Source organism: Prionailurus bengalensis, chromosome A1 (assembly GCF_016509475.1).
Source record: "Prionailurus bengalensis isolate Pbe53 chromosome A1, Fcat_Pben_1.1_paternal_pri, whole genome shotgun sequence".
In the NCBI taxonomy this organism is placed as follows: Eukaryota; Metazoa; Chordata; class Mammalia; order Carnivora; family Felidae; genus Prionailurus; species Prionailurus bengalensis.
Window position 1 is genome coordinate 138,360,231 of NC_057343.1, and position 25,201 is coordinate 138,385,431.

Genomic DNA, 25,201 nt, shown 5'->3' on the forward strand with positions numbered 1-25,201 from the left:
ATATATAATTAGCATATAGTAAATTCAACAGATATTGGGTAAGTGAAATTTTCTGTCTTGGCTACACATTAGAACTACGTGGAAAATTAACATAAATATATCTATGCCAGGCCCCACCTCAGACCAATTATTACAGATTTGCAGGGTGTGAGACACAGCATAATTTTTGTTTTGTTTAGTTTGGTTTGCTTTTAAGCAGCCTCTGTCATTCCTAATATACACCTGGGGTTGAGAAGCTCTTAAGAGCTATGATTTACCAGACACAAACTGGAATTAAAGGAATCTTTGTTTCTGTAATTATTCAACCTATATAGATTGACAAGACGCTAATCAAGTCTTAAATGATTTGTTAAGCCAGTAACACTGGCTTGAAATTTATTTAAAATCCCTGCTTCTCCAGCGTAATTAGCAGAACTTTCATCGCCACTCATATTTTCAATGTAAGAGAACAATTTGTGCTTTGGGTGTTCTTACCTCCTATCTAGTTAAATTCATTTTATCTGAGTTTCTACCATTCTAAATGTCTGTTTCTAACCCCCACCCAAGTTTAGTTTCGCTTGGTTAACAAATTAAGACTGATTGGGAAGTGATTTATATCTGTGGTTACCATCTCATCTGCAGATGTCTTTTCAGCTTTATGAAGGGAGTATTTTGCTAAGGAGATGGAATCAAAACTATTTGTGTAACATTGGAAATACTTAAGGAAGTCTAAACAGTTGATTCGTACATGAAATTAGAAATGTAGCCACTTTGTTAGTATATTATAGACAGAAAGGCCTTAAATTCAATTATTTTTATAATAGGTGGTTTTCACAGCTGGTAATTCAGGGAGCTTATAATATTTTTGTGTATTCTGTGTTTTTAGAATTGTTTTGCATGATCAGTAATTTCCCAGTACCATCATTAGGCCACTTGGATATTGGAATATTTTTCACCACTGAGAATACTAGGGCAGAAAATCAGTGCTTTAAACAACTGCATCATGATTGTCTTCTTTCAACACTTGTAGGCAGGAGAAATATTAGAAACCTCTTTGTTTGAAATGCCCAAGGCTCTTGGCATGCTGCTTCTTAAACAGCCTGAAGGCTTTTGAAATGCCAGTGATTGTGGAAGGGGGTCCTGCTCAGAGCTTGCTCTTCCTGGGGCTTCATCTGCAGGTCTCATTACAGCCCACTGTGAAAGCAAACAGATGAGTGCTTTCCCACAAAGACTGGACAGTTCTGGCTTAAAGCCAGAGAATAAACTGTTTGGAACTTTGACACTTTGATATTTAAACTTTATCTTTAAAAAAAGAAGAAAGTAGAAGTGCTCTAACATTTTAAATGATTCTGTAGAGGAATTGAATTCATTATTATATTGTCTTTTCTGGAACATTTCCTCAGAGTATGCAGTAGGATTTTTGATAAATACCCCTCATATATCAGTAATAAGGGAGCTCTTTTTTCAAAATTGGCAATCTTACGTGACATTTAAATGGCTATAAAGACACAAGAGGTTTGCATTTACCTGCTTTGGTGCTGGAGTTTGGATTAAGAGCAGTGTGGTCATCTCCCTCTTTTTCCGTTATTTCAGTCTGTTCCATTTTGTCTTCCCCTAACAGAATTCTTCACTCTGTAGATTTTTCTGATTTGTGCTTAGTCTTTGGGTAGATAGAGATGACCTGCATATCCTGTTTATTAATTTAGTACTTTTTATTGTCCATTGGGCTCTCAAGGTATACCTAATGTGTATGTTTTTAGTCTGTTATTAAAGTGGCAGATTCTGATACTGCGTGCATTAACTGTCTAAAGTCAAAGAATTACGCAACTAATCTAGATATGTTTTCAGTATGCACTCTGATTTTTGTGAATTTGATCTAGAAAATGTACACAGAAATTCTTCTAACCGTATTCTTCATGGCCTCAATGTCTTTAATTTTATATGTTTAAGTCTTTATTTGATTATTTGAGAAGGTTGATTCTTTATGTTTTGGTTTTGCATATAAAATACCTTTTTTGGGGGGGGCATTCACTTTCGAATGCCCCTCTCTGTAAAGAGAACTTTCTTACTATTCTTACTTTCTAATTTTATACTCTGATAAAGTTCTTGCTTCCCGCTCACTTAAAAAAATAAATAAAATATATTTTTGCTAGTTTACGTCCAAATTAATATTTATCAGTTAAATAAGTGATAAAATTAACAATTTTCAACAACTTAGTAGACTAGAAAGCTTTTTCAAGTGGAAGTCTGGCTACTCATTTAACATATATGGAGAAAAATAGCTTTTTTGGCTTTTGTTTATATGCTAGCTATGGAATGTACTTCAAATGAAACTGAAGTTTTAACAAAAGTATATTGTAAAATGTTATTTACTAGTATTTACCAATTAATACAAGTACAGACTTAAAAAAAAAAAAGGCGAGCTTTCCTCTTAGAAATTTTTTTAGCTTTCTCTGCCTAAAGAATTAAAAGCCACTAAGAAATCCTTGTAGGACTGATAGCTTCCTTTATAAGATTTGTGTGTGTGTTAATGGAAAAGAAGTACTTGTGAAGTACAAGTTTTTAAAATAATTGTAAGCTGTGTGAGTTTCATTTTGTCATGTATTATGGATATAGGAATGCTTTCTTTTGAATTTTAAAATCATTTAGTATATTTTAATCTTCATGATTTGATTTTTTCTAAATATTTTTGTTAAGTTTAAATAAAGTTACATTTAAATACCAAGATGATCACTTTCAGTATACAGTTATTATTGGATAGTTGTAATAATTGAGTATTTATAATATTTTGTTTATTTTAATAGGGAATGCCCTGATGCAGATTCACTTGTAAGTAGATTTTACTTTGATATAAACCATGTAAATTAGCTATTTTGATTAGGAAATACCCAGCATATTTGGGTTGAGTTGTTCACAAATCTTTCTAAGAAAAATACTAGCCAGTTTATTGTAAATTCACTATTAAAGTCACAGATAAAATTTTGGCCTTATATTACTAGATGCTTTTATATTAAATAAAAGGTAGTTCTATCTACCTTTGAAAAGTGGACATTTTAGTTTAAAAATTTGAATGGTACCATACCATATTGCTTTTTCTTGAGAAATATGCCAGATCTCAAATCTGCATACTTTAAAACGTGATGCTCTTAATTGTGTATTCCTGGGGCACCTGGCTAGCTCAGTTGGTTAAGTGTCTGACTTTGGCTCAGGTCATGATCTCATGGTTCTTGAGTTCAAGCCCCACATGGGGCTCTCTGCTGTCAGTGCAGAGCCTGCTTTAGTTGCTCTCTCTCCCTCACCCTCTCTCTATCCATTCTCCTCTTTCTCATGCTCTCTGAAAAATAAGTAAGCATTAAAAATAAAAATGTGTTCCTGATTATTAAAATTTTATTCAAGTATTTGAGTTTTGTTTAGAGGTTATCATTTTAGAAAACATAGCAGTAATAATCATGGTTAGTACTTCTCTGTGCTTTTTGTTCTGAAGAAAGTTTGTTTATATTTCGTATTTAAATATATTTCTTTATATGTAGTTAAAGAAGACATTAAATGGAGCTCCTTGTGGTTACAGTGGGAGAGTAGATTTACCAAATGGTATAAGTATTGTATAGACAGACACACTTTTCAAGTTGTTCATTAGACAGTGGTCATGTTGCTAAGTGCAGTAGGATCAAGCTGCCTGTCTCCTTTGCTTATTGTTCTTGCTTGCATAATTACTCTTTTTTTTGGCCCAAAAACCTTTTGATCTTTTACTGCATAATGGTGTATATACCAAGATAAAGATATTTTGTGAAACATTGTGTTTTATGTAACTTAACTAAAATAAAATTAGTATTTTTGCTGTCTATTTCAACTTTAAAATAAGAAGATTATGATTTGTTGATAAATGTAGAGTGAAAAGAAAGAAATAGATTTCTAGTGTCATCCAGGGTTAAAAATCTCAGCTAATTGATACTGTTCTGTAATGATCAGTGTTAACCAATTTTGAACTGTTGTCAGTACTTGTCTGGAATTAGAAAAGCACTTATAAAAAGGATGCATAAGTCTAATGTCATATAAGAAATGATTCATAAATTTGTGTTGAAAGAAAACAAAACAGTATGTTTTGTAATTTTAATTACCAAAAAAATTTTAGAAGAATATGAACCAGTAAAGATAAATTGGCAGAGTATGTTTGTAAGACATATAACAAGGGGCTAATTAATTTCCTTTGTAAAATTTCTATACAGATCATTTTTTTTAAATGTTAACCGATTTTATTTCAGATTCCACAGTGCAATGAATTTCAATAAACCGTCACTTCTTATGCTGTGATTTAGTACCAAAAATACATATCCAAATTACAGTAAAGCCTTGGACTGTGAGTAAATTGTTCTGCAAGTGTTCTGCAAGACAAGCAAAGATTTCTAATAAATTTTAACTTGATAAACAAGCAATGTCTTGCAATAGGAGTAGTACATGATGCTGAATGTCACATGATCACAACTGAGCCAGTGGTTCTTTTCTTCTTCTCTCTCTGTCTCTGTCTCTGTCTCTCTCACTATGGGATTGTGGGTGATCATCTCCCATTCTCAGATGCTTGGTCTCAAGCTGTGGTGTTTGGCACAAATCAGTGATTTTTCGGAACGTTGGAAGGTGCTCACAACTGGCCCTAGTGTATTTTTTGTCACTTCAGGGCACCAACGGACAGTCCTTTGCTTTCCATACAAGAATAAGTTTAGGGATGCTTTGCTTCACTCTAGATTAGGCTGCCTGCAGATACAGATCCTCCCCTCCTCTGTCTTATTGTCAGTTATATTAAGTACAGTATATGACAAGAGTTTATTAATATGCACTGTAGTCAGCATCCCTGTGAGCATATATAATGGCCCCCATGCAGAAAAAGATTCCATTGAACCAATAGATAACAGTGATTCCGTTAGTGATATTATTGAAAGTCGTCCTACACAATCACCCTCCTCTCTCTTGTCTCCCTCAAACCAGCCATGAAGGTTTTTAAAGGTAAATACAGATTAATTTGTTTCTTTTTCTTTATATTTTGCATTTTATTTATTATATTATATTACAATCATTTTTATATGAATATTTTTGGGTTGTGGAATGAATCATCTGAGTTTCCATTATTTCTTATGGGGAAATTTGCTTTGATATACAAGTGCTTTGGATTACAAACATGTTTCTGGAATGAATTATGCTCACAAACCAAGGTTTTACTGTATCTGCAGAAATTTTAAACTACTTTTTTTTTCAGTTTAATAAGTGAGATGAGTTATAAAGTCATGTTTTCTTTATATGTTTCCACCAAAACAAAATATCTCACAGATTGAAAGCAGAAATATGTGAGAATCATGTCCTCTTCTAAACTCGACACTAAAAAGATTTTCAAAAATGTTAAACAATGCTACTCTTCCCATTTTTTTATTTTAAAAATAAATTTATTTTTCACAAGTATTTATGTTTAACACAATACTTTTATCACTATTTTTAAATTAATAAATATTTTAATTTTACTTTCAATTTCATAATATATACTCAGGGAATTTTCAATAAATGTTCATGGATTCTGAAACTAAGGTGATTATATACTACTGAGCTCGGTCATCATCTCTAAGAATAAGGAGTCTACACCTTGCTGAATTCTTACATACCGTTCTCAAAAGGATGAACAAGTATAACAAGCACACCAATCCATGTATCTTGAATATTTTTAATTTCATCAATAAGGAACCAGTTTAACATTTACTGTGGTAATTAGAAAATATCTAACTCACAAATTAAAACCATTCATGACATTCACTATGTGATTAGAAAAGCCTCATGTGCTGAGGAAGAGGGAGACGTAAGCATGTATATAGTAACATTAGAATTCCAGCTGAGGACACCTGGAGTTTGAATTCCCTATTAGAATTCAGAATTCAGCATCAGAGCTTTAACTTCATCCTAGTAAGAATCATGTAATACTGTACCATCAATTCTTATACAGATCATTTTTAAAGGTGAGCAAGCATCTCAGTAGGAAAGGGGCATTATGATAAAAACAGGCTGTTTCCATAAAAAGAAATAAAAGTGGTAAATAACCATAAGAAATGTTGCTCAGAACGGTAGTCTCATTCTGATGCAAATTAAAATAAAATTATTTATCTATCATATTGGCAAAAGTTTTGGTTTACTTGTATTAACAGGAATGTAAATTGGTACAGTCTGTCTTGCGGATAGTTTGGCACTATCTTCTCAAATAAGAAATGCATGTTCTTTTTGACTCCCCATTCCTACTGCTTGCCACTTACTGTTAGGGTTTTATATGTACTTGGTCAAGATATATGCATATAGTAGCCCTCCCCACCGTCTGCTGTTTCGCTTTCCGTGATTTAAGTTACTTACGGTTGATTGTGGTTCAGAAGCAGATGATCCTCTTTCTGATATATCATTAGAAGGTCATTAGTAGCCTGACACTACGTCACAGTGCTTACATCATTCACCTCATGTCATCTTATCATATAGGTATTTTATTATGTCACATCATCACAAGAAGACGGTTGAGTACAGTAAAGTAAGATATTTAGAGAGAGAGAGAGAGAGAGCGAGAGAGCACATCCACGTAACTTTTATTATAGTATGTTGTAATTCTTGTTATTATTGTTGTTAATGTTATGGTGTCTAAAAAAATCTCTTATTGTATCTAATTTATAAATTAAACTTTATCATAGGTATGTATGTATAGGGAAAAACCTAGTATACATAGGGTTCATTACTGTCCTTGGTTTCAGGCATCCACTGGGGTGTAGGAATGTATCCTCCATGGATAAGGGGGACTACTGTATGTAGAGGGGGAGGGAGAGAGAAGTAGAGACATGTTTATTCCAACATTGTTTATATTAACAAAAAACTGGAAACATCCATCAAAATGGAGATTGGTTAAATAAATTATTAAACATTCACTCTAATAGTCACACGTTACAGAATTAGGTTGTTGTGCCTGCTGATATGGAAAGAGAAGCAGCAAGTATGATTTTTAAGTAACTGCTGTTTTAAAAATATAAATGAGCAGATATCTTTGGGTGTTTTTTGTTTCGTTTTTTAAAGAATGTATTACTGGACACTTAATTGTGGTTACTTTTGGAGAGCAGCATTACAGTGGTGGTCAGCAGGGAGAAGAGGCTTTCTTTTGTTGTTTTATTTATAGCCTATTATTATTTATGGCCTATTTATGACTTTTTTATGGCTAGTCTTTTTTTGTTGTTGTGTTTTGTTTTTTAAGTAGGCTCTATGCCCATCATGGGCCTTGAACTCATGACCCTGAGATCGAAAGTTGCATGCCCTACTGACTGAGCCAGCCAGGTGCCCTATGGTACTCTTAATGATTTCTTTAAAAAGCATCCATGGTCTAGACGTCTTGGTAGGGAAATTACCATTTAATTTATGTTCCGTTTCTAAATGGTCTGTATAATTAAATTATTTTGAGGGACTACATCTTTAGTTTTTCTTTTTTTTAACCTTTTTTAACGTTTCTTTATTTTGAGAGAGAGAGTGAGCGTGTGGGGGCAGGGGCAGAGAGATAGGAGAGAAAGAATCCCAAGCAGGCTCCACACTGCCAGCTGGGAGCTGGAATGTGTGGCTCCAACCCATGAGATCATGACCTGAGCAGAAATCAAGAGTTGGATGCTTAGCTGACTGAGCCACCCAGGTGCCCCTCCAATTAATTAATTATTCCAATATATTTGTTAAAAATCACTGCCACCACTATCCAAACTTGTCTTTTAAGATTAGTGGGTTAAGTTATCTGCTCTTTTTTTCATATTGCTTTGGCCTAATGCTTTGCTCCAACAGTGTGGGGCCATAATATAGAAATCATGGATTGAATGAACAAAGATTGTAAACAGGTAATGTCTAAATTTTTCTTAATCCCAAGTTTCTATGAATAGTTTCAACATTGAATATCTAATATACTGAGAATCCTAATTTATTTTGAAAGAATTAATTTACAGCAAGTTGCAAAGATAGTACAGAGCAGTCTCGTGTGCCTTTCACCTGTTTTCTCGTCATAACTTCTTGCAGAAATACAGTATCATGACTGGGATGATGACATTAATGCAGTCTGAGCATTTGCATGACCCCAAGGATCTTTTGGTCTTTTGTGCTGATTGCCCTTTTACAGCCACTTTTCTTCCATCACCACCCTCCTTAGCCTCTGGCAACCAATAATCTTTTCTCCATTTCTATAATTCTGTCAATTCAAGAATGTTATTTAAGTTGGAATCCTACCATAACCTTTTCAGATTTTTTTTTTTATTCAGCACAGTTCTCTTGAGTTCCACCCAGGTTCTTGCATGTATGAATAGTTTATTCCTTTTTGTTGTTAAATAGTAGTATTCCATGGTATAGATGCACTACAATTTGTTTTAACCATTCACCTATCATAGGACCTTTAGTTGTTTCCAGTTTTTGGCTATTAGAAAAAAGTGCTTTGAACAATCATGTACAGGTTTTTCTATGGACACAATGTCCCCTCTGACCCTGGTAATTTTCTTTCTGAAGTCTGGTTTTATCTAACAAGAAGACAGTCATTCTGCCCTAATTTTTTTATTTTAAAGTTTATTTATTTTAAGAGAGAGTGTGCATGAGCTGGGGAAGGGGCAGAGGGGTGAGAGAGAATTCCAAGCTGACTCCACACTTTCAGTTTAGAGCCCAGCGTGGGCTTGAACTCATGAACTGTGAGATCATGACCTGAGCCGAAACCAAGAGTTGGATGCTTAAGCCACTGAGCCACTCAGTTGCCCATCTTTTTTTTTTTTTTTTTAATTAACTTTTATATGGTATATTTTTTCTATTTTTTTTACTTTCCCCCATCTATGGTGTTATATATGAAGTGAATTTCTTATAGACAGCATATAGTTAGGTCATGTTTTTTAATCCATTCTACGAATCTGTATTTTGTTATCTTTGGACAGTTTATATTTATTTATTTATTTATTTATTTATTTTAATTTACATCCAAGTTAGTTAGCATATACTGCAGCAATGATTTCAGGAGTAGATTCCTTAATGCCTCTTACCTATTTAGTCCATCCCCCCTCCTACAACCCCTCCAGCAACCCTCTCTTCTCTATATTTAAGACCCTCTTATGTTTTGTTCCCCTCCCTGTTTTTGTATTATTTCTGCTTACCTTCTCTTATGTTTATCTGTTTGTATCTTAAATTCCTCATATGAGTGCAGTGCAGTCATACGATATTTGTCTTTCTCTAATTTTGCTTAGCATAATACCTTTAGTTCCATCCACATAGTTGCCAGTGGCAAGATTTCATTCTTTTTGATTGCTGAGTAATACTCCATTGTGTGTGTGTGTGTGTGTGTGTGTGTGTGTGTACACACATACATACATACACACCACATCTTCTTTATCCATTCATCCGTCAATGGACATTTGGGCTCTTTCCATACTTTGGCTATTGTTGATAGTGCTGCTGTAAACGTTGGGGTGCATGTGCCCCTTCAGAACAGCACACTTGTATCCCTTGGGTAAATACCTAGTAGTGCATTTGCTGGGTCCTAGGGTTATTTTCAGTTTTTTGAGGAACCTCCATACCGTTTTCCAGAGTGGCTGCACCAGTTTGCATTCCTACCAGCAATGCAAAAGAGATCCTCTTTCTCTGCATCCTCACCAACATCTGTCATTGCCTGAGTCGGTAATTTTAGCTGTTCTGACTGGAGTAAGGTGGTATTTCATTGTGGTTTTCATTTGTATTTCTGTGATGATGAGTGATTTGAGCATTTTTTCATGTGTCTGTTCGCCATCTGGATGTCTTCTTTGGCCCATTTCTTCACTGGACTGTTTGTTTTTTGGGTGTTGAGTTTGATAAGTTCTTTGGATACTAACCCTTTATCTGATATGTCGTTTGCAAATATCTTCTCCCATTCCGCAGGTTGCCTTTTAGTTTTGCTGATTGTTTCCTTCGCTGTGCAGAAGCTTTTTATTTTGATGAGGTCCCAGTAGTTTATTTTTGCTTTTGTTTCCCTTGCCTCCGGAGAGGTGTTGAGTAACAAGTCGCTGTGGCCAAGGTCAAATAGGTTTTTGCCTGCTTTGTCCTGTAGGATTTTGATGGCTTCCCATCTAACATTTAGGTCTTTAATCCATTTTGAGTTTATTTTTGTGTTTGGTGTAAGAAAGTGGTCCAGGTTCATTCTTCTGCATGTTGCTGTCCAATTTTCCCAGCACCATTTGCTGAAGAGACTGTCTTTATTCCACTGGCTATTCTCTTCTGCTTTGTCAGAGATTAGTTGGCCATACGTTTGTGGGTTCATTTCTGTGTTGTCTATTCTGTTCCACTGATCTGAGTGTTTTTGTGCCAGTACCATACTGTCTTGATGATTACAGCTTTGTAATACATCTTGATGTCTGGGATTGTGATGCCTCCAGCTTCGGTATTCTTTTTCAGAATTGCTTTGGCTATATGGGGTCTTTTCTGGTTCCATACAAATATTGGTATTATTCTAGCTCTGTGAAGAATGCTAGTATTATTTTGATAGAGACTGCTTACCATAATTATTGACATAACAGGGCTTATGTGTGTCATTTTATCTTTGGTTTTCATTTTGTTTTCTTTTTCCTGCCTTCCCTGAGGGTTATTTGAACCTTTTTTAGAACTGCATTATGATTTATTTATAAAGTTTTTGAACCTATGGCTCTGTTTTCACTCTTCACTACCTTCAGATAGTTTTTTTTTAATTTTTAAATTAATTTTAAATTAAATTTTAATTAAGTTTTTAGAGAGCACAAACTGGGGAGAGGGGCAGAAGGAGAAAGAGAGAATCTTAAGCAGACTTCATGCTTAGCACAAAACCTGATGCGGGGCTCTATCCCACAGCCCTGGGATCATGACCTGAGCCAAAACTAAGAGTTGGATGTTCAACTGAGCCACCCAGGTGCCCCCCGGTAGTTTCTCTAGCCAGAATTTATAGTTGTAATCTTTAAGAGGTCAGTCCAAAAGCAGCTTACTCAGTCCTGTAGAAAACAGCTCGGCATTATTTTAAATTATTACATCATACTGTATAGTGTATTGTAAACAAATTTAAAAGTGGTATCAACAAATTTTTACAACTTCTAGGAGATTACATATCTGTATGTTTTTAGGGTACTGGGAATAAGAATAAAGTATTTTATAAAAACTTTCTGATTTCTAATGGATCCAATTTGGTAAAGCTTAAAGTATTTTAAAGTATTATTTACATATTAGCAAACAATATGCAGAACTTAAAGTGCTCTATTTCTAGGGGTTATAAGTGTATCACTTGTCATCATTTTCTTTTAATGTTTATTGGAGAGAGAGAGGGCCCTAGCACACAAGCAGGGTTGGGGTAGAGAGGGAGTGAGATAATCTCCATGTTGACAGCTTGGAGCCTCGCCCTCTCAAACCGTGAGATCAAAATTGAGTCAAAATTGAGAGTCCAATGCTTAACATACTGAGCCACCCACATACCCCTTTTCATCTTTTAATCTATAGTATCTACTCTTCACTCTGTATTAGATTTTTCATTTCTAGATTTTATCCAGTCTGTTAACTCACTGCTGGCTACCGTAGGCTTTTTATTCAGTTTGGAAGCTATAGCCATGTTAATTCTGCTCTTTGTTCTCCTTGACCTTATGCTGTGGACTGAGATCATCTTTCATACTGTTCTTGCTGAGCCTTAGCAAGTGAATGGACGAAGAATAGTAAACTTTACCAGTACAAGAATATTGGCTGTCCAGTTCCAACTGGCATTTCTTGGCGATCTTTTTTATTTCATATAAAAATTATTTTGGAACTATTTTGTTCTTGTATATTTCTTGTAAGTTAGAAGTTATTTGCATTCTCCCTACACACATGTGTTTATGTATGTGTATATAATTCTTTTTCTGATCATTTTAGTATAAATTCTATACATTATGGTCCTTCATTCCTAACTTCCTAAATGTGTATGTCTTAAAAATGGGATTATTCTCTTAACATAGCATACTTAGAGAAGTGTTCCTCCATCCTTTATCTCTTATACTTCATCACCCTCCCTTGTAGGTAACCAACTTTATTATATTCTGATTGATCCTTCCAGTGGCTTTTATTCCCCCATAAAGAAGAGATCTGTGTTCTTAAAATTTCCCTTCTTTCTTACTTAAAAGATATATATGTTCCTTTATATGCTTTTTTCAGTTAGCAGTTTTTCCTGGAAGTCATTCGCTATGAGTTCATAGAAACTTCTGATTTTTTTTTATTAAAAAAAAATTTTTTTTTAATGTTAATTTATTTCTGAGACAGAGAGAGACACAGCATGAGCAGGGAAGGGGCAGAGAGAGAGGGAGACACAGAATGTGAAGCAGGCTCCAGGCTCTGAACTGTCAATACAGAGCCCGACGCGGGGCTCGAACTCACGAACTGTGAGATCATGACCTGAGCCGAAGTCGGATGCTTAACCGACTGAGCCACCCAGGCGCCCTGAAACTTCTGATTTTTTAATAGATATATAGTACTCTGTTTTCTGTGTGTATTGTAGTTTATTCAACTATGCTTGGACATTAGATGCTCTCCAGCAGTTCTGAGTTACAGATCATCTTTGATCTGTTATATACATATTTTTAAATTGTTGGAGGTGTATCTTCAGTGTAAATTCTTAGAAATTGAATTCCTGGGTGGGAGAGTAAATATGTTTATACTTTTGTTAGATAATGCTAAATTTCTTTTTCTAGAGATTGTACTATTTTTTATTTATACCAGCAAAGCCTAAGAGTACATTTTCCCACAGTTATGCCAACAGAATATATTTTCAAGCTTTTGAAATTTTGCCTGGCTCATGGGTAAGATGATTATTTTAGTATAGTTTTAATTTTCTTGGTCATCTTTAATTTGTTTTTTTCTGTATTTTTGATAAATATTTCCATTTATTGAGACTGTCAGCCCTCTGATTTAATCATCTCTCGTTTCCACTTTGAAGACTGGGATGAAAATTTGGTTATCTACAGAACTGTTGGTGTTCCTGCTCAAACACCTATTCTCTTCCTTTTAGTGCTTCTCCTACTTAATTTTATAGTGCTTTTCTCTTTCAGACATCTGAAGCATAAAGTGTGATCTGAAGCTAACTTACCCAAAAAGATGTAACTTTTCCACTTAATTATTGTATGAGCCTGTTGGTGTTTGATAAATGACATAGCCCCTATAATAGTTGAAGCTACTTTGCTAATCTTTTGTATTTCTGTAGTAGGATCCATGATTACAGTTTTTATTTTTCTTCCCATAGAACATTCCTGATGTAGATGAAGAAGGCTATAGTATAAAACCAGAAGCAAATCAGAATGATATCCTTTCATCATTTGGATATTCCTATGGATTGTGTTAGCATATAAGTAGACAGTTATAACAAAATGATCTGTTGTTTAATAAAAACTTCAAATTTTTAATTATAATAAAATGTGACTCCATAATAGTTTGACATGTTTTTACTAATGAGTTAGTAGTTCTGTTTCTGTGAAAGTCTACCTTATCTCTTAAAGGTTTTATATTCCTTTTTGTAAATGTATGAAAACTGGTTATGCATTAAGATCACTTAAGAACCGAATTCTTTAACTGATACTCACATACCAAAGAGAACCATTTCTACTCATCTAGTGATTCTGATTCTGAAGATGAAGAACCAAAGAAATATCGGATAGAAATCAAACCTGTGCATCCAAATAACTCACATCACACAATGGCTTCCTTGGATGAATTAAAAGTATCTATAGGAAATATCACACTGTCCCCAGCAATATCTGTAAGTAAGAATAAGAGCAAGTTCGTACTCTTCATGTAGAAGCCTTATTTTTTTTTAACCTTATCTACTTGCATCTGCTTAATTTTAGGAATAATAAAATAAAATATCATTAGGAATAGTTAATTAAGCATATTGGATAAGGAGATACTTTATAATTTGTCGTCAGTTTTATTGAGGTCTCCAGTGTCTGATTTTTATATAGGCAAATGAATTTGAGTTTGGCTTAGTTTTGTTTCCTTTTGAAAGTTTTACTGGGAAACAAAAATGTAGAAAATCTATTTCTGCCATTTATTTTATTTTCCAGTATGTATGTTTCAGAAATTTGAACTGGCAGTATTAATCTTTTCCTCATCTAATTTTAAAGTTTTTCATCCATATTTTATGAACTTTATATGAACAGGAATTCAGTAAAAATGGATTTAAACATTAAGTTATGTGTCTGTATGCTTTTGCAACTGCAATATTTGTTTTTTCATACTTTTTATAAAAAAAGGCAAATATAAGAATTCTTAGTGATAATGGTTAGTTCCTCAATTCTAAGATCCCATATTTAACAGCTTTTGGAGGAGAAAAAAATCACCATAGCTAATCTTTCCATTGATGTCATAGTCTAAATTCAGGAATGTTAAACAATGAGAAAAAAGCATGTCTTAGAATGACAGTTTAGTCTGTCTGTACATGCTCATCATAACTGATATTATACCTGTTGTCCTTGATAATACAGAATAAGTATTACCCATTTCATATTTTTTTATTATATATTGTTATTATATATTTTAAGAAGTCTGTATTTGGGAAAAAGTTTTTTTCTCTCAGTCATGCACTTTTAGAATTTATTTTTTTGTATAAAAAAGACTGATTTCTGAAGTGAGGTTTTATTCTCCCATTGCTATTTAACCTTAAGATTAACACCCAAATTAAATTATGATATATATATATGTACACATATATACACATACATATATATCTACACACACATATATATGAAGTAGGAAGCTATGAAATGACTAAAAATTTTTATTATATAAGAATACAACTAATTTTATTTTATTTTTTTTTCAACGTTTATTTATTTTTGGGACAGAGAGAGACAGAGCATGAACGGGGGAGGGGCAGAGAGAGAGGGAGACACAGAATCGGAAGCAGGCTCCAGGCTCCGAGCCATCAGCCCAGAGCCTGACGCGGGGCTCGAACTCACGGACCGCGAGATCGTGACCTGGCTGAAGTCGGACGCTCAACCGACTGCGCCACCCAGGCGCCCCAGAATACAACTAATTTTAAAAATATGTGTAAATAAAACAAAAGCCTAGAGGAATATATACCAGAATGTTAAGCACCTTGCTCTTATTAGTGAAAGCATTAGTGGTTTTAAATTTTCTTTGTACTTTTCTCTCTCTTCTATTTTTTAAAAAACTGAACATTCTAGTTTCATACTGAGAAAATAAATAATAATGAGAACAGTTTAATAGTTAATATTGGGTTTGAAAAGAGGATATTTTGAGTATATTTTATTGAGCAGTGTGCTCATCTAGCTCATGTCCCCTACCCCAAACAGTGCTCTGCATGTGTTTTAAGGTGTATAGATTTTTAGGTATGGTTTAGAAGGTAATAGACCAATTATGAAACCAAGAAAATAAGCTGTTGTAAATTCTAAAATGTACACTATGTCTTTCTTTTTCTTTCCATGTACTACTAGAGACACAGCCCAGTAAGTGCAAGATTTTATATTATTACCTATGGACTTAAAAAAAAATCATTTTAATGTTCGAACATTGTTTTTCAGAATACTTGTGTTAAGTTTTTTAAATTTGCAGATCAAAGTATCTTGCTGTAGGCACTAATATTTTCATATTTTAAAACTTTTGAGTGTTAAAGATACATGTATTATCTTTTACTATAAAAAATACTGCATTTTTAACAATTTTTATGTAGTTTACAGTTGAGCAGATATACCGAAAACAACTTAAAGTTAGGTTCCCAGTAATATTTTATGAAGTAGGCTCCTGGCTGGCTCAGCCAGAGCATGCAACTCTTGCTCTGCATTGTGAGTTCAAGCCCTGTGTTGGGTGTGGAGCCTACTTAAAAAATAAAAAATATATTAAGAAAAATTTTTATGAAGTATTTCATTACCAAATTAAATTATTTGTTTAACAACTTTTAGTTTTTGCTTTTCTCTTTTAGGTGCAGATGAATAGGAATTCATCTAGTAAGTTTGACATTTAAATTGATTATTTTGTATCTATTAAAATTTATCAGGCAATTTGCTGAGCTTATTGTAGCCATATATATATATATATATATTTATTTATAGAAATAAATGCTTTGTTCTCATCATGACTGTTAGCAACAGGCTAGATGGATACTTACTTTAAACAGGAGACAACTTAAGTATACTATTTATTTTAGCATTTAGACATGCCTTTAAATTTAATACTTGGCTACAACATTTTTCAGAAATCAACAAAGCCAAATAGTAGCTTCTGTTTGAGAATGTGACATACATAACTCAGCCTCATGAGCCAGAAGGGACTATGAGAATGAGTAAGCTTTAGCTTTACTTATTTGTCCTATCACAATTGCAGTTTCTCTTCCATGGTTTTTACAAGACCATTGCTCTAACCTCTGAGCTATGGAGCCACCCTACTTCCATGGTTTTTAGTATAGTAACTTAATTATACTAAAAAAAATTAGGGGGTTGTTAACATCTTATGCAGAGTCATGCATTAAAATAACAAAGGTGAGAAAAATGGAGTTAAGGCATCCTACTCAAAAGTTATGCAATTTGTGAACAAAATGGTTAATATAAACCGTAACATCAATCCTATTAAAAATTCTAGCACAATGAAAAAGACCTATTAAATGTATTATATCAAACTAAAAGTAGGATTTTACTTTAAAAAAAAAAATGGTGAGTAGCTTGATGATAGGGGATGTGGGGAAAATGAGGATAAAAGTGGGCTCCTTTTATGGAGTTATGGAGATAAGGGCAAATTGTAGAAACATGGAGGAGAACAGCACAGTAAGTACTTTGAGGCCAAAAAAAGGGCCACATTGAGCCAGATGGGACAATGTGACATGAAGGGGCATCATATACAGTGTGGTATTCCTTGTAGTTTGCTGCAGTTACCTATGTTGATACATTTTGCATTCATCAACTACATGTTGGTCATTCAAGACATCAAAGTACAGGGAAATTTGCTTATGAACTAACATGACTTTTGCATATTACTGATGCTTTCCCCTTTGTATAATAGTTGCTAATGAAATGGTTCACATTACTAATGCAAAAGGGAGCAAAACAGACTATTTTATAAAGACTGTTGCTTTAGAGTGCTATAAAAATTTTAATTTTTCGAGATACGACATCCTTCAAGAATTAACTACTTTTGGTCAATATAATCATTAATAATATTCTTACAGCTTGAAAAAATGCTTTCATGATTCATCACGTATCATTTTTGAGTAATACTTAAGTATTTGAACATATGTTCTAATTTTTAAAGTTCTAGCCCATATTTTTTTCATCTGAACACCAATTTTATTTTCATGAATATGACAGTTTAGTTGACTTAAGTAATTTCTTACCAGAGGTGTTAAAAGAAATGAAGATATAGCAGAAGTTCAGTTATTATTTTGATATTCTTAAGTCTGTTAGAAAACTTGCTAAAGGCTTATTTTCCTTTTCTTTTAAATTTTTTTTTTCAACGTTTTTATTTATTTTTGGGACAGAGAGAGACAGAGCATGAACGGGGGAGGGGCAGAGAGAGAGGGAGACACAGAATCGGAAACAGGCTCCAGGCTCCGAGCCATCAGCCCAGAGCCTGACACGGGGCCCGAACTCACAGACCACGAGATCGTGACCTGGCTGAAGTCGGACGCTTAACCGACTGCGCCACCCAGGCGCCCCTTCCTTTTCTTCATAATTAAAAAAATTCGATTTATGTTATCAATTCCATAATTTTTAAATTGTTCATAGTAATGAGATATATTAGTGTCTCTTTCCATTTAAGTATTTTATTACTCAGATTATGAATTGTTTCATATTTTGATTTTAATTAGGTGAAGAGCTGACAAAATCGAAGCCATGTGCTGGATCTAATGAGTAAGTTTCACATTTTTTTATTTTTAAATAGACTGTATTTAGAGCAGTTCTAGGTTCATAACAAAATTCAGGCAAGGATACAGTTTTTGCATGTATATTCTCTGCTCCCACATATACCCAGCCTCCTTCACTATCATAATCCCCCATTAGAATGAAACATTTGTTAAAATTTTTGAGCCTACCCTGACACATCATTGTCACCCAAAGTCTGTGGTTTACATTAAGATTCACTCTTGGTCTTGTATGTCCTATGAGTTTTGACAAATGGTCAAGGACGTGTGTCTCCATACATTATAGTGTCACACAGAATAGTTTAACTGTGCCCTCCACCTATTCATCCTTCCCTCTTTAATGTGTTTAGATATCATTCTTTTATACTTTTTTCTTAGAAAATTTTACTATCTTTGCAGTTTCAATTAGAGTACAGTGTTGTTTATCCTCTAAGCTGTGAATTGTTCTTTGGGGTTTCTGGTTGTTTTAAATTATTTCTCACTTGACACTATTTTTTATAATTTAAAAAAAAATCCATTTAACTGTATTTGGCCTTGGTGGCTTTACTACTTCTAAATAAATGGTAGTGTCCCAAGTTCATATATGTCTGTATTTTAACTAGTTATTCTCATGGAAATTTTCTCGTTTTTTTCCTTCAATTATTGGCTGTAACCCTGTAAAATATACTGCACTTTTAATGAACTTCAACAAGAAGATGTCTCAAGTTAAAAAAGGAGAGGGCTAGAAACCATGTTGCTAGCTCTTTTTAAAAAGGAAAAAATACTTTAAGCCAGTGTTTCTTTCATGCATTTTTATTCATTTCTTTATCTGTCAGTAAGAATATATTCTTTTAATGTTTTTTTTCTTTTGTGTAAGTAAAAGTAGTCTTCATTAAATGGAGAGTTTAAAATTATTTAATACTTTTAAAGTTAGGCATTAATTGAGCACAGTGGTGGTATTCATTTATCATTTTAAAAGGTAAAGTCAGTGTTTTAAAATTTTCTTTTCAGTAATTTATGCAGTTGTGATCCTAGGTTTTAAATACAAGGTGTGGTATGCTTCCATGTAAGTGCGTGTTGAGGTACTAGATATGTGCTTATAGATAACTACCATTTTTATTGTAATGAGCCTGTTTTCTAAGATGTGAGAACATAATGTTAAAAATTAATGGCTGTTTGATACATTAAAATACTGTTTTAATGGGATTAATTTTTTTTTTTTTTACATCTTATATATAATTTTTACTTGTCAGTCATATCTCTGTAAAGCTGGAAAAAAATTTAAAAAAGAGGTAGTGGCAAAGTTCAGGTACTATAGGATCTTAGAGATGAGACATCTTAAAAGGTATATGACTAAAATGAAAAAAAAGAAACATGGATTTAAAAGTTTTTATTAAAGTAAAGAGCTGCAAGTTCAATCTTGAGAGTAACTAGGCCAGTGGATTCCAAGGGGTCAGTAGAGGGAAATCTTTGGTTATGCAGCATGTTGACTTTTTTGAAACTTGAATTTTGGTGTTCTTGATGCTTTTGTCCATAGTCTTGGTTACCTTTCATAAAATGACCTGAGTGACCCAAACATTTCACTAGACTGCCTCAGTGACCCAGGCTGTGGATTGCCCAGGGAGAAGTCCTGCCCTTGCATGATCTACTATAATAATCAGGCCTTTGAAGGTTATATCAGGGTTATATCAAATAAGCTGTTGGGCTTATTTCTGTACTTGACAATTTCAAAGATGAAAGAAAAGGATAAATAGATATTTTTTTTAATTATTTTTGGGGACGTAAGGGAGAGAAAGAAATCTGTGCTGTCATCTCAGAGCTCAATGCAGGACTTGAACTCAGGAACCAAACCATGAGGTCATGACCTGAACCAATATCAAGAGTTGGATGCTTAAGCGACTGAGCCACCCAGGCGCCCCTAAAGATTTTTTTAAAAGTACTTAAATATGACCTTATAAAATTTGTACCTGATTTCCTATCACTTAAAGAAATTTTCTATCCATGACTTGGGGCTAGGACACTATTGTAGGATTAATTAAGTACCTTTCTGTCCTTAGGCAGCTGTTTTAGACCCTTTTATTGCTTTTCTTGTAAAGCTGAAATGATTTCTGTTCTTAGAACCCCAAAGATTGCTAGAGTATAACAAGGTGTGATTGATGGGAATTAATCTTCTCTATTCCACCCTAGCGATTTCACATAATGTTACTGGAGGGTCTGCTTATAGCAGTTAACGAATTATTTATTAATATAAAATTTTAATTTAAACTTTCCTCACATATTCCTTTGGTAGAATGCCCAAATTTTAAATCATATATATTTAGCTATTCCAATTCTGTGATATAAAAATAAGTGACTAGATTTTATACTAATAAAATATTCCTTAATTAAATCTGTTTTTTAAATGTTATGGTAGGAAGGGGACCAGCGATTTACTTGCTTGGGATCCCCTGTTTGGACCATCTCTTGATTCATCTTCTTCTACTTCACTAACTTCGTCGTCATCATCAGGTAAATGTATATAAATATATATGTATATATATATATATATATTTAAAGTGAGGAATGCATTAGTTACTTTTTTCCTAATTGATTTGTTCATTACTTGTGTGTTGTTCTTAACAATCAAAAATATTTTTAACTTGTCCTCGCATATTGCCAGGTAAAAGTGATTTTGTACTGGTTCTCTTAACTTAGCTGAAAGACCCTATGGCTTAAACAAAAATACATCAAACCAGTTTTTTTTTTCATTCATGTATTTATTTATATGCATCATTCCCTTATCTGTGCCCAAATAATTTTTTTCCCAATATTTTATTTTCTTAAGTAATCTCTACTTCCAGCATGGGGCTCAAACCCACAACCCCAAGATTAAGACTTGCATGCTCCAACCACGGAGCCATTCAGGCACCCCACAACATGTTTATAGATAATTCCACTGCATGAATGTGCATTAATGTAACCAGTCCTTTTTTATTGGACATTTGAATTGCATCCAATTTTCTAGTGTTGTGAACATCCATGAATAGAACACATTTTGTGTACATGTTTCATAATATCCTTATAATTTATCAGTACAACGTTTGAATCCCAGGATATACCCATTGATATTTATTGCCAAACTGCTTTCCAGAAAGGTGTTAGTGCTTCCCAAGCAATATATAAAAGAACTTGATGAATGCTTTTTAGTTGGTGTTTTGACAAGAATGTGTTCTCTTTTCTTCAAAATATAAAATCCGATTAGCCAACAATCAAAGCAAGCATCCAAATGCTTGTTGAATAAAATCACTGCTTGTTCAAAGCAAAAAAATAAAACAAAATTCACTTTAAGTTGATCTTCTGCCTTCTCTGGTATTTCAGAAATGCCATTCCTTATTTGAGGTTAGGAGAGTGGTAGAATGGTTGGAGAGAACTTGAATTGACTGAGTTCCTGTCACGTTGCTCTGCTAGGAGCTGCATATCGTCTATTTAAGTTCATTAACTGCTCCATGAAGTCCATTTTATTGTCCCTATTTTGTAGATGAAAAAACGTAAAGCTCGAAGACGATCAGGAACTTCTGTAAGAGCATATAAATTGGAAATGATGAAGCATCTGATCAAATCTGGATCTTATAATTAGAAAGTCTTTGTTCATTGCACTCTGACATATTAACTAAACAATAATCCATGCTGAACCATTTTACTACTAATGAAATAAACACTAGTATTTAAAATTAGATTATTTATAAACCAACTTTTAAAAGAAATTGTAGATTTTAGGCAACCTTAACTCCAATTTGGAATTTTGAAGGGAAAGTGCTCTGTATCTAATACTTTGTAAAATAGCAAGAAACAACAAAAGACAGTTGAACATATTCTGAAGTGGCATTACAGCCTTCTTCAGTGGGCTTGTTAGTAGTTTTATAAAACTAAACTTAATAGATTATATAAGGAAGGTTAATTGTACAGGCAAAACTGAAGTTGTCATGAAGGTCTCTTTTTTATTTATTATTTATTTATTTATTTATTAATGTTTATTTATTTTTGAGACAGAGAGAGACAGAGCATGAATGGGGGAGGGTCAGAGAGAGAGGGAGACACAGAATCTGAAACAGGCTCCAGGCTCTGAGCTGTCAGCACAGAGCCCGACACGGGGCTCGAACTCACGAACCATGAGATCATGACTGGAGCCAAAGTCGGACGCTTAACCGACTGAGCCACCCAGGCACCCCTAGGTCTTGTTTTTGTTTAGTAAAAATGTCAGAATGGTGTTTTGTATTTAGAATGAAGGTCATAAGTAGTGTATTTTAACTTTGTTAATACACTTTTATGAATTATTTATCAGAATCCTTAATGAAAATTTTCACATTGAAAATCAGAGGCTTTAGTGATACAGAAATTTCTTCCTAACTCTGCCCTTAGTTTCTCTTTTTTAAAAAAAAATTTTTTTTTAATGTTTATTTCTGAGACAGAGTGACAGAGCATAAGTGGGGGAGGGGCAGAGAGAGAGGAGACACAGAATCCGAAGCAGGCTCCAGGCTCTGAACTGTCAGCACAGAGCCCCATGCGAGGCTCGAACTCACAGATGGCGAGATCATGACCTGAGCCAAAGTCAGACGCTCAAGCGACTGAGCCACCCAGGCACCCCTCTCTTTTTCTTTAACACAGTTTCTTACTTTTCAAAAAAGTTCTCTTTTCCTCTTGCTAACTGTCTGAAGAATGTTTCACCCCTATCACTTTTAATTTCAGACAAAAAGGATTCATTTTCATTTAGTGGCCATTTGATGTGCAGTAGCTAGGAAATAAAACATTTATTAACCGTTTGCTACTTTTTAAGTTCACTTTCATATGCATTTTTAAACCTTTCTATATAGTCTGAAAAATGATATCAAATTACTTTGCCTTTCAGGGAATGTTAGTCGTGTTGAAAAGAGATGATGATACAAGTCTAAAAAGGTGTAAAGGTGATAGTGCTGTGTTACGCAACAAGTGCCTAACTGGCTAGTAGTAAAACTCCCAACATGTTAGGAGGTAAGACAGACTAAATCAGTTTTGGAGTTAATACAAAAAACCAGCCTTAAAAAAGAAAAAAAAGGCATAATATTTTTCAAAACGTTATTTTCAGGGATTTTTGCTGAGCACCAGAGCTCAATTAATCTACAGGCAGAGAAGACATAGTCTGTAGTAAGGTTTATCAGAGGAGGGGTTTGTTTATATATAAATATTTATACTTTTACCAGCTGTTAAGAGTTACCTTTTACTTCTCTGGGCAAACAGGAATAATTGTGGCTTTATATATTTTTGACCTTGAGTTTTACTCTTATGTTCTTTAAGTTTCTTATGCTCATACTTAATTTCCTCAGTTAATAGAAAGTTTGAGCTCCTGCTTTTCTTCCTGTATTACTATATTTTTCTAGTTTTGAGGGACTAAAATAACATTAACCTGAAATGAGAAAACTATTTGGCTATGTAGATTCATATTTTTGTTCTAGAATTTTCCTGTTGCTTCTGGTTTTCAACTGCTTTCTCCTTCTTCCACTGAACTTAGAAAGAACGCAACACAAACTCTTTGTCTCCCACTGATTTGAGTGTATGGTAATTGAATCTTTCCTTGAAACCAGCATGTTTTTGGACTTTGAAAAAGCAAATTGTGGTTATTTAAAAGAGCTGAATGTTAACAGTTCTACCAGGCTTGGTTTGAGTCAGTCTTAATACATTGACAATCCATTTGTCAGTGATGAAGCTCAGATATACATACCTATCTCTACTATGTTACATTCTCATAAGCTTGAAATGCCTTGAGTAGTGATGAGTGCTGGTTTCATTGATAACGAACCTGTCTTTAAAGTAAGTATGTCATGGGGCACCTGGGTGGCTCAGTTGGTTGAGCCTCCAACTTCGGCTCAGGTCATGATCTCACAGTCCGTGAGTTCGAGCCCCACGTCAGGCTCTGCTCTGACAGCTCAGAGCCTGCAGCCTGTTTCAGATTGTCTCCCTCTCTCTCTGCTCCTCCCCTGCTCATGCTCTGTCTCTCTCTGTCTCAAAAATAAATTAAAAAATAAATTTAAAAATAACATTTAAAAAAAAGTAGTGTTCACTGGAAGAAGGCAACAGCCTTGGGATCTACATAGGGGTTCTTAGCAGCTTTTTATTGTTTTCTTCAAGCAGCTTGAACTATGCTTGTATCTATTATCCCTTCATTGTATGTGCTTTCTGAATGATTCCATACCCCTCATGCCTTTACTTTCACTCCTGTGTGACTACCTTTTTCTTTAGCTCTTTTCCTGTCACCTCTATTCTCCTTCCTTTCACACCTGCATTCCTCTGACAGTGACCATGGATCCTCAGCCTTTTGTTTCTCCATGGATATACTTAGGCCCATTCATATATTTTTAACTTTGCACATCTGCAAACTTAATGAATTATATTCTTCCCATCCATATTCTCTTCTTCAGTTTGAATTACAGTCCCATCTTTTAGATTGAAGCAAAGGGATTTGAAAATCATTTAAAATACCATGATTTAAACATATCAGCTTCCATTCTTCACTTTTGTTTTGGTTATGCTAATACATTTGTGAATTGTGATGATGTACACTTGAATTTCGTTAATTTCTACTACGATGGAGTTATTTTTAATTAGAAATACTCTGGTTAGTATCTGATTTATAAAATGGCAAAATTTGTAAATGGCATTGAAAAACAGTGAACATTAAATTTATGTAGGATTTAGGAACAGGAATTTTTTCATAAATAAGGTATTTTTAATACTTTTAATTATCACCAGAAACTTTACAGTGTAGTTCAACTTGTAATTTGACCTTTAAGTTTAATTAAGGTAAGTGTTTTATTTAGAGTTCATGTGAAGGTGTTGCTTCAAAGGCTTGGTCTTGCATTTCTGTAAGTAGATGTATTAGCAATAAACTAAAGACCTTAGGCCTGAAATTGGTGTATTTTTACTAGCTAATTTATCATTTTATCTTTTTATAGGTGTAAAGAATTGAAACAGGAATACACTTATATCATGTGTCAATTCTACTGAAAAGTCAATGTTTTGTTTTTTAGGAATATTGTTAGCTTCAAGAAAAGCATATTTGATAGACTTCCAGTATTTCAACAAGTATCTATAATTATATTATAGATATATAATATGTATATTACAAAACTCCTGAAAAATTAGCTTTGAGTCCTAAGAATTCCTCTATAATAGAATGTATTTATGTAAGGTTTGTTACATACTAATGGTTTTCTTCAAATTCTCTTTTTCCCCCTACCAGCCAGGCCCACAACTCCTCTTTCTGTAGGCACCATTGTCCCACCTCCAAGGCCTGCTTCCAGACCAAAGCTTACTTCAGGCAAACTCAGTGGGATTAATGAAATA

General features: G+C 33.9%; 1 protein-coding gene and 1 long non-coding RNA gene across 2 annotated transcripts in view; one reads left to right on the forward strand and one right to left on the reverse strand.

The window, feature by feature from the left end:
* Nucleotides 1–25,201, forward strand: part of FCHO2 (FCH and mu domain containing endocytic adaptor 2) — a 124,498-nt gene that overhangs the window by 70,171 nt on the left and 29,126 nt on the right. The window contains 8 exon segments of the mRNA XM_043591814.1: nt 2,784–2,808; nt 13,241–13,298; nt 13,578–13,753; nt 15,450–15,461; nt 15,935–15,959; nt 17,813–17,855; nt 20,259–20,353; nt 25,098–25,201. Of these exon segments, the coding sequence (XP_043447749.1) occupies nt 2,784–2,808; nt 13,241–13,298; nt 13,578–13,753; nt 15,450–15,461; nt 15,935–15,959; nt 17,813–17,855; nt 20,259–20,353; nt 25,098–25,201 (538 nt within the window).
* The window catches only part of LOC122489706, an 87,797-nt gene continuing 83,895 nt past the window's right edge, over nt 21,300–25,201 (reverse strand). Inside the window, exon 3 of the long non-coding RNA XR_006298974.1 lies at nt 21,300–21,399. This is a non-coding gene — a long non-coding RNA (uncharacterized LOC122489706). The remainder of the gene's footprint in view (nt 21,400–25,201) is intronic.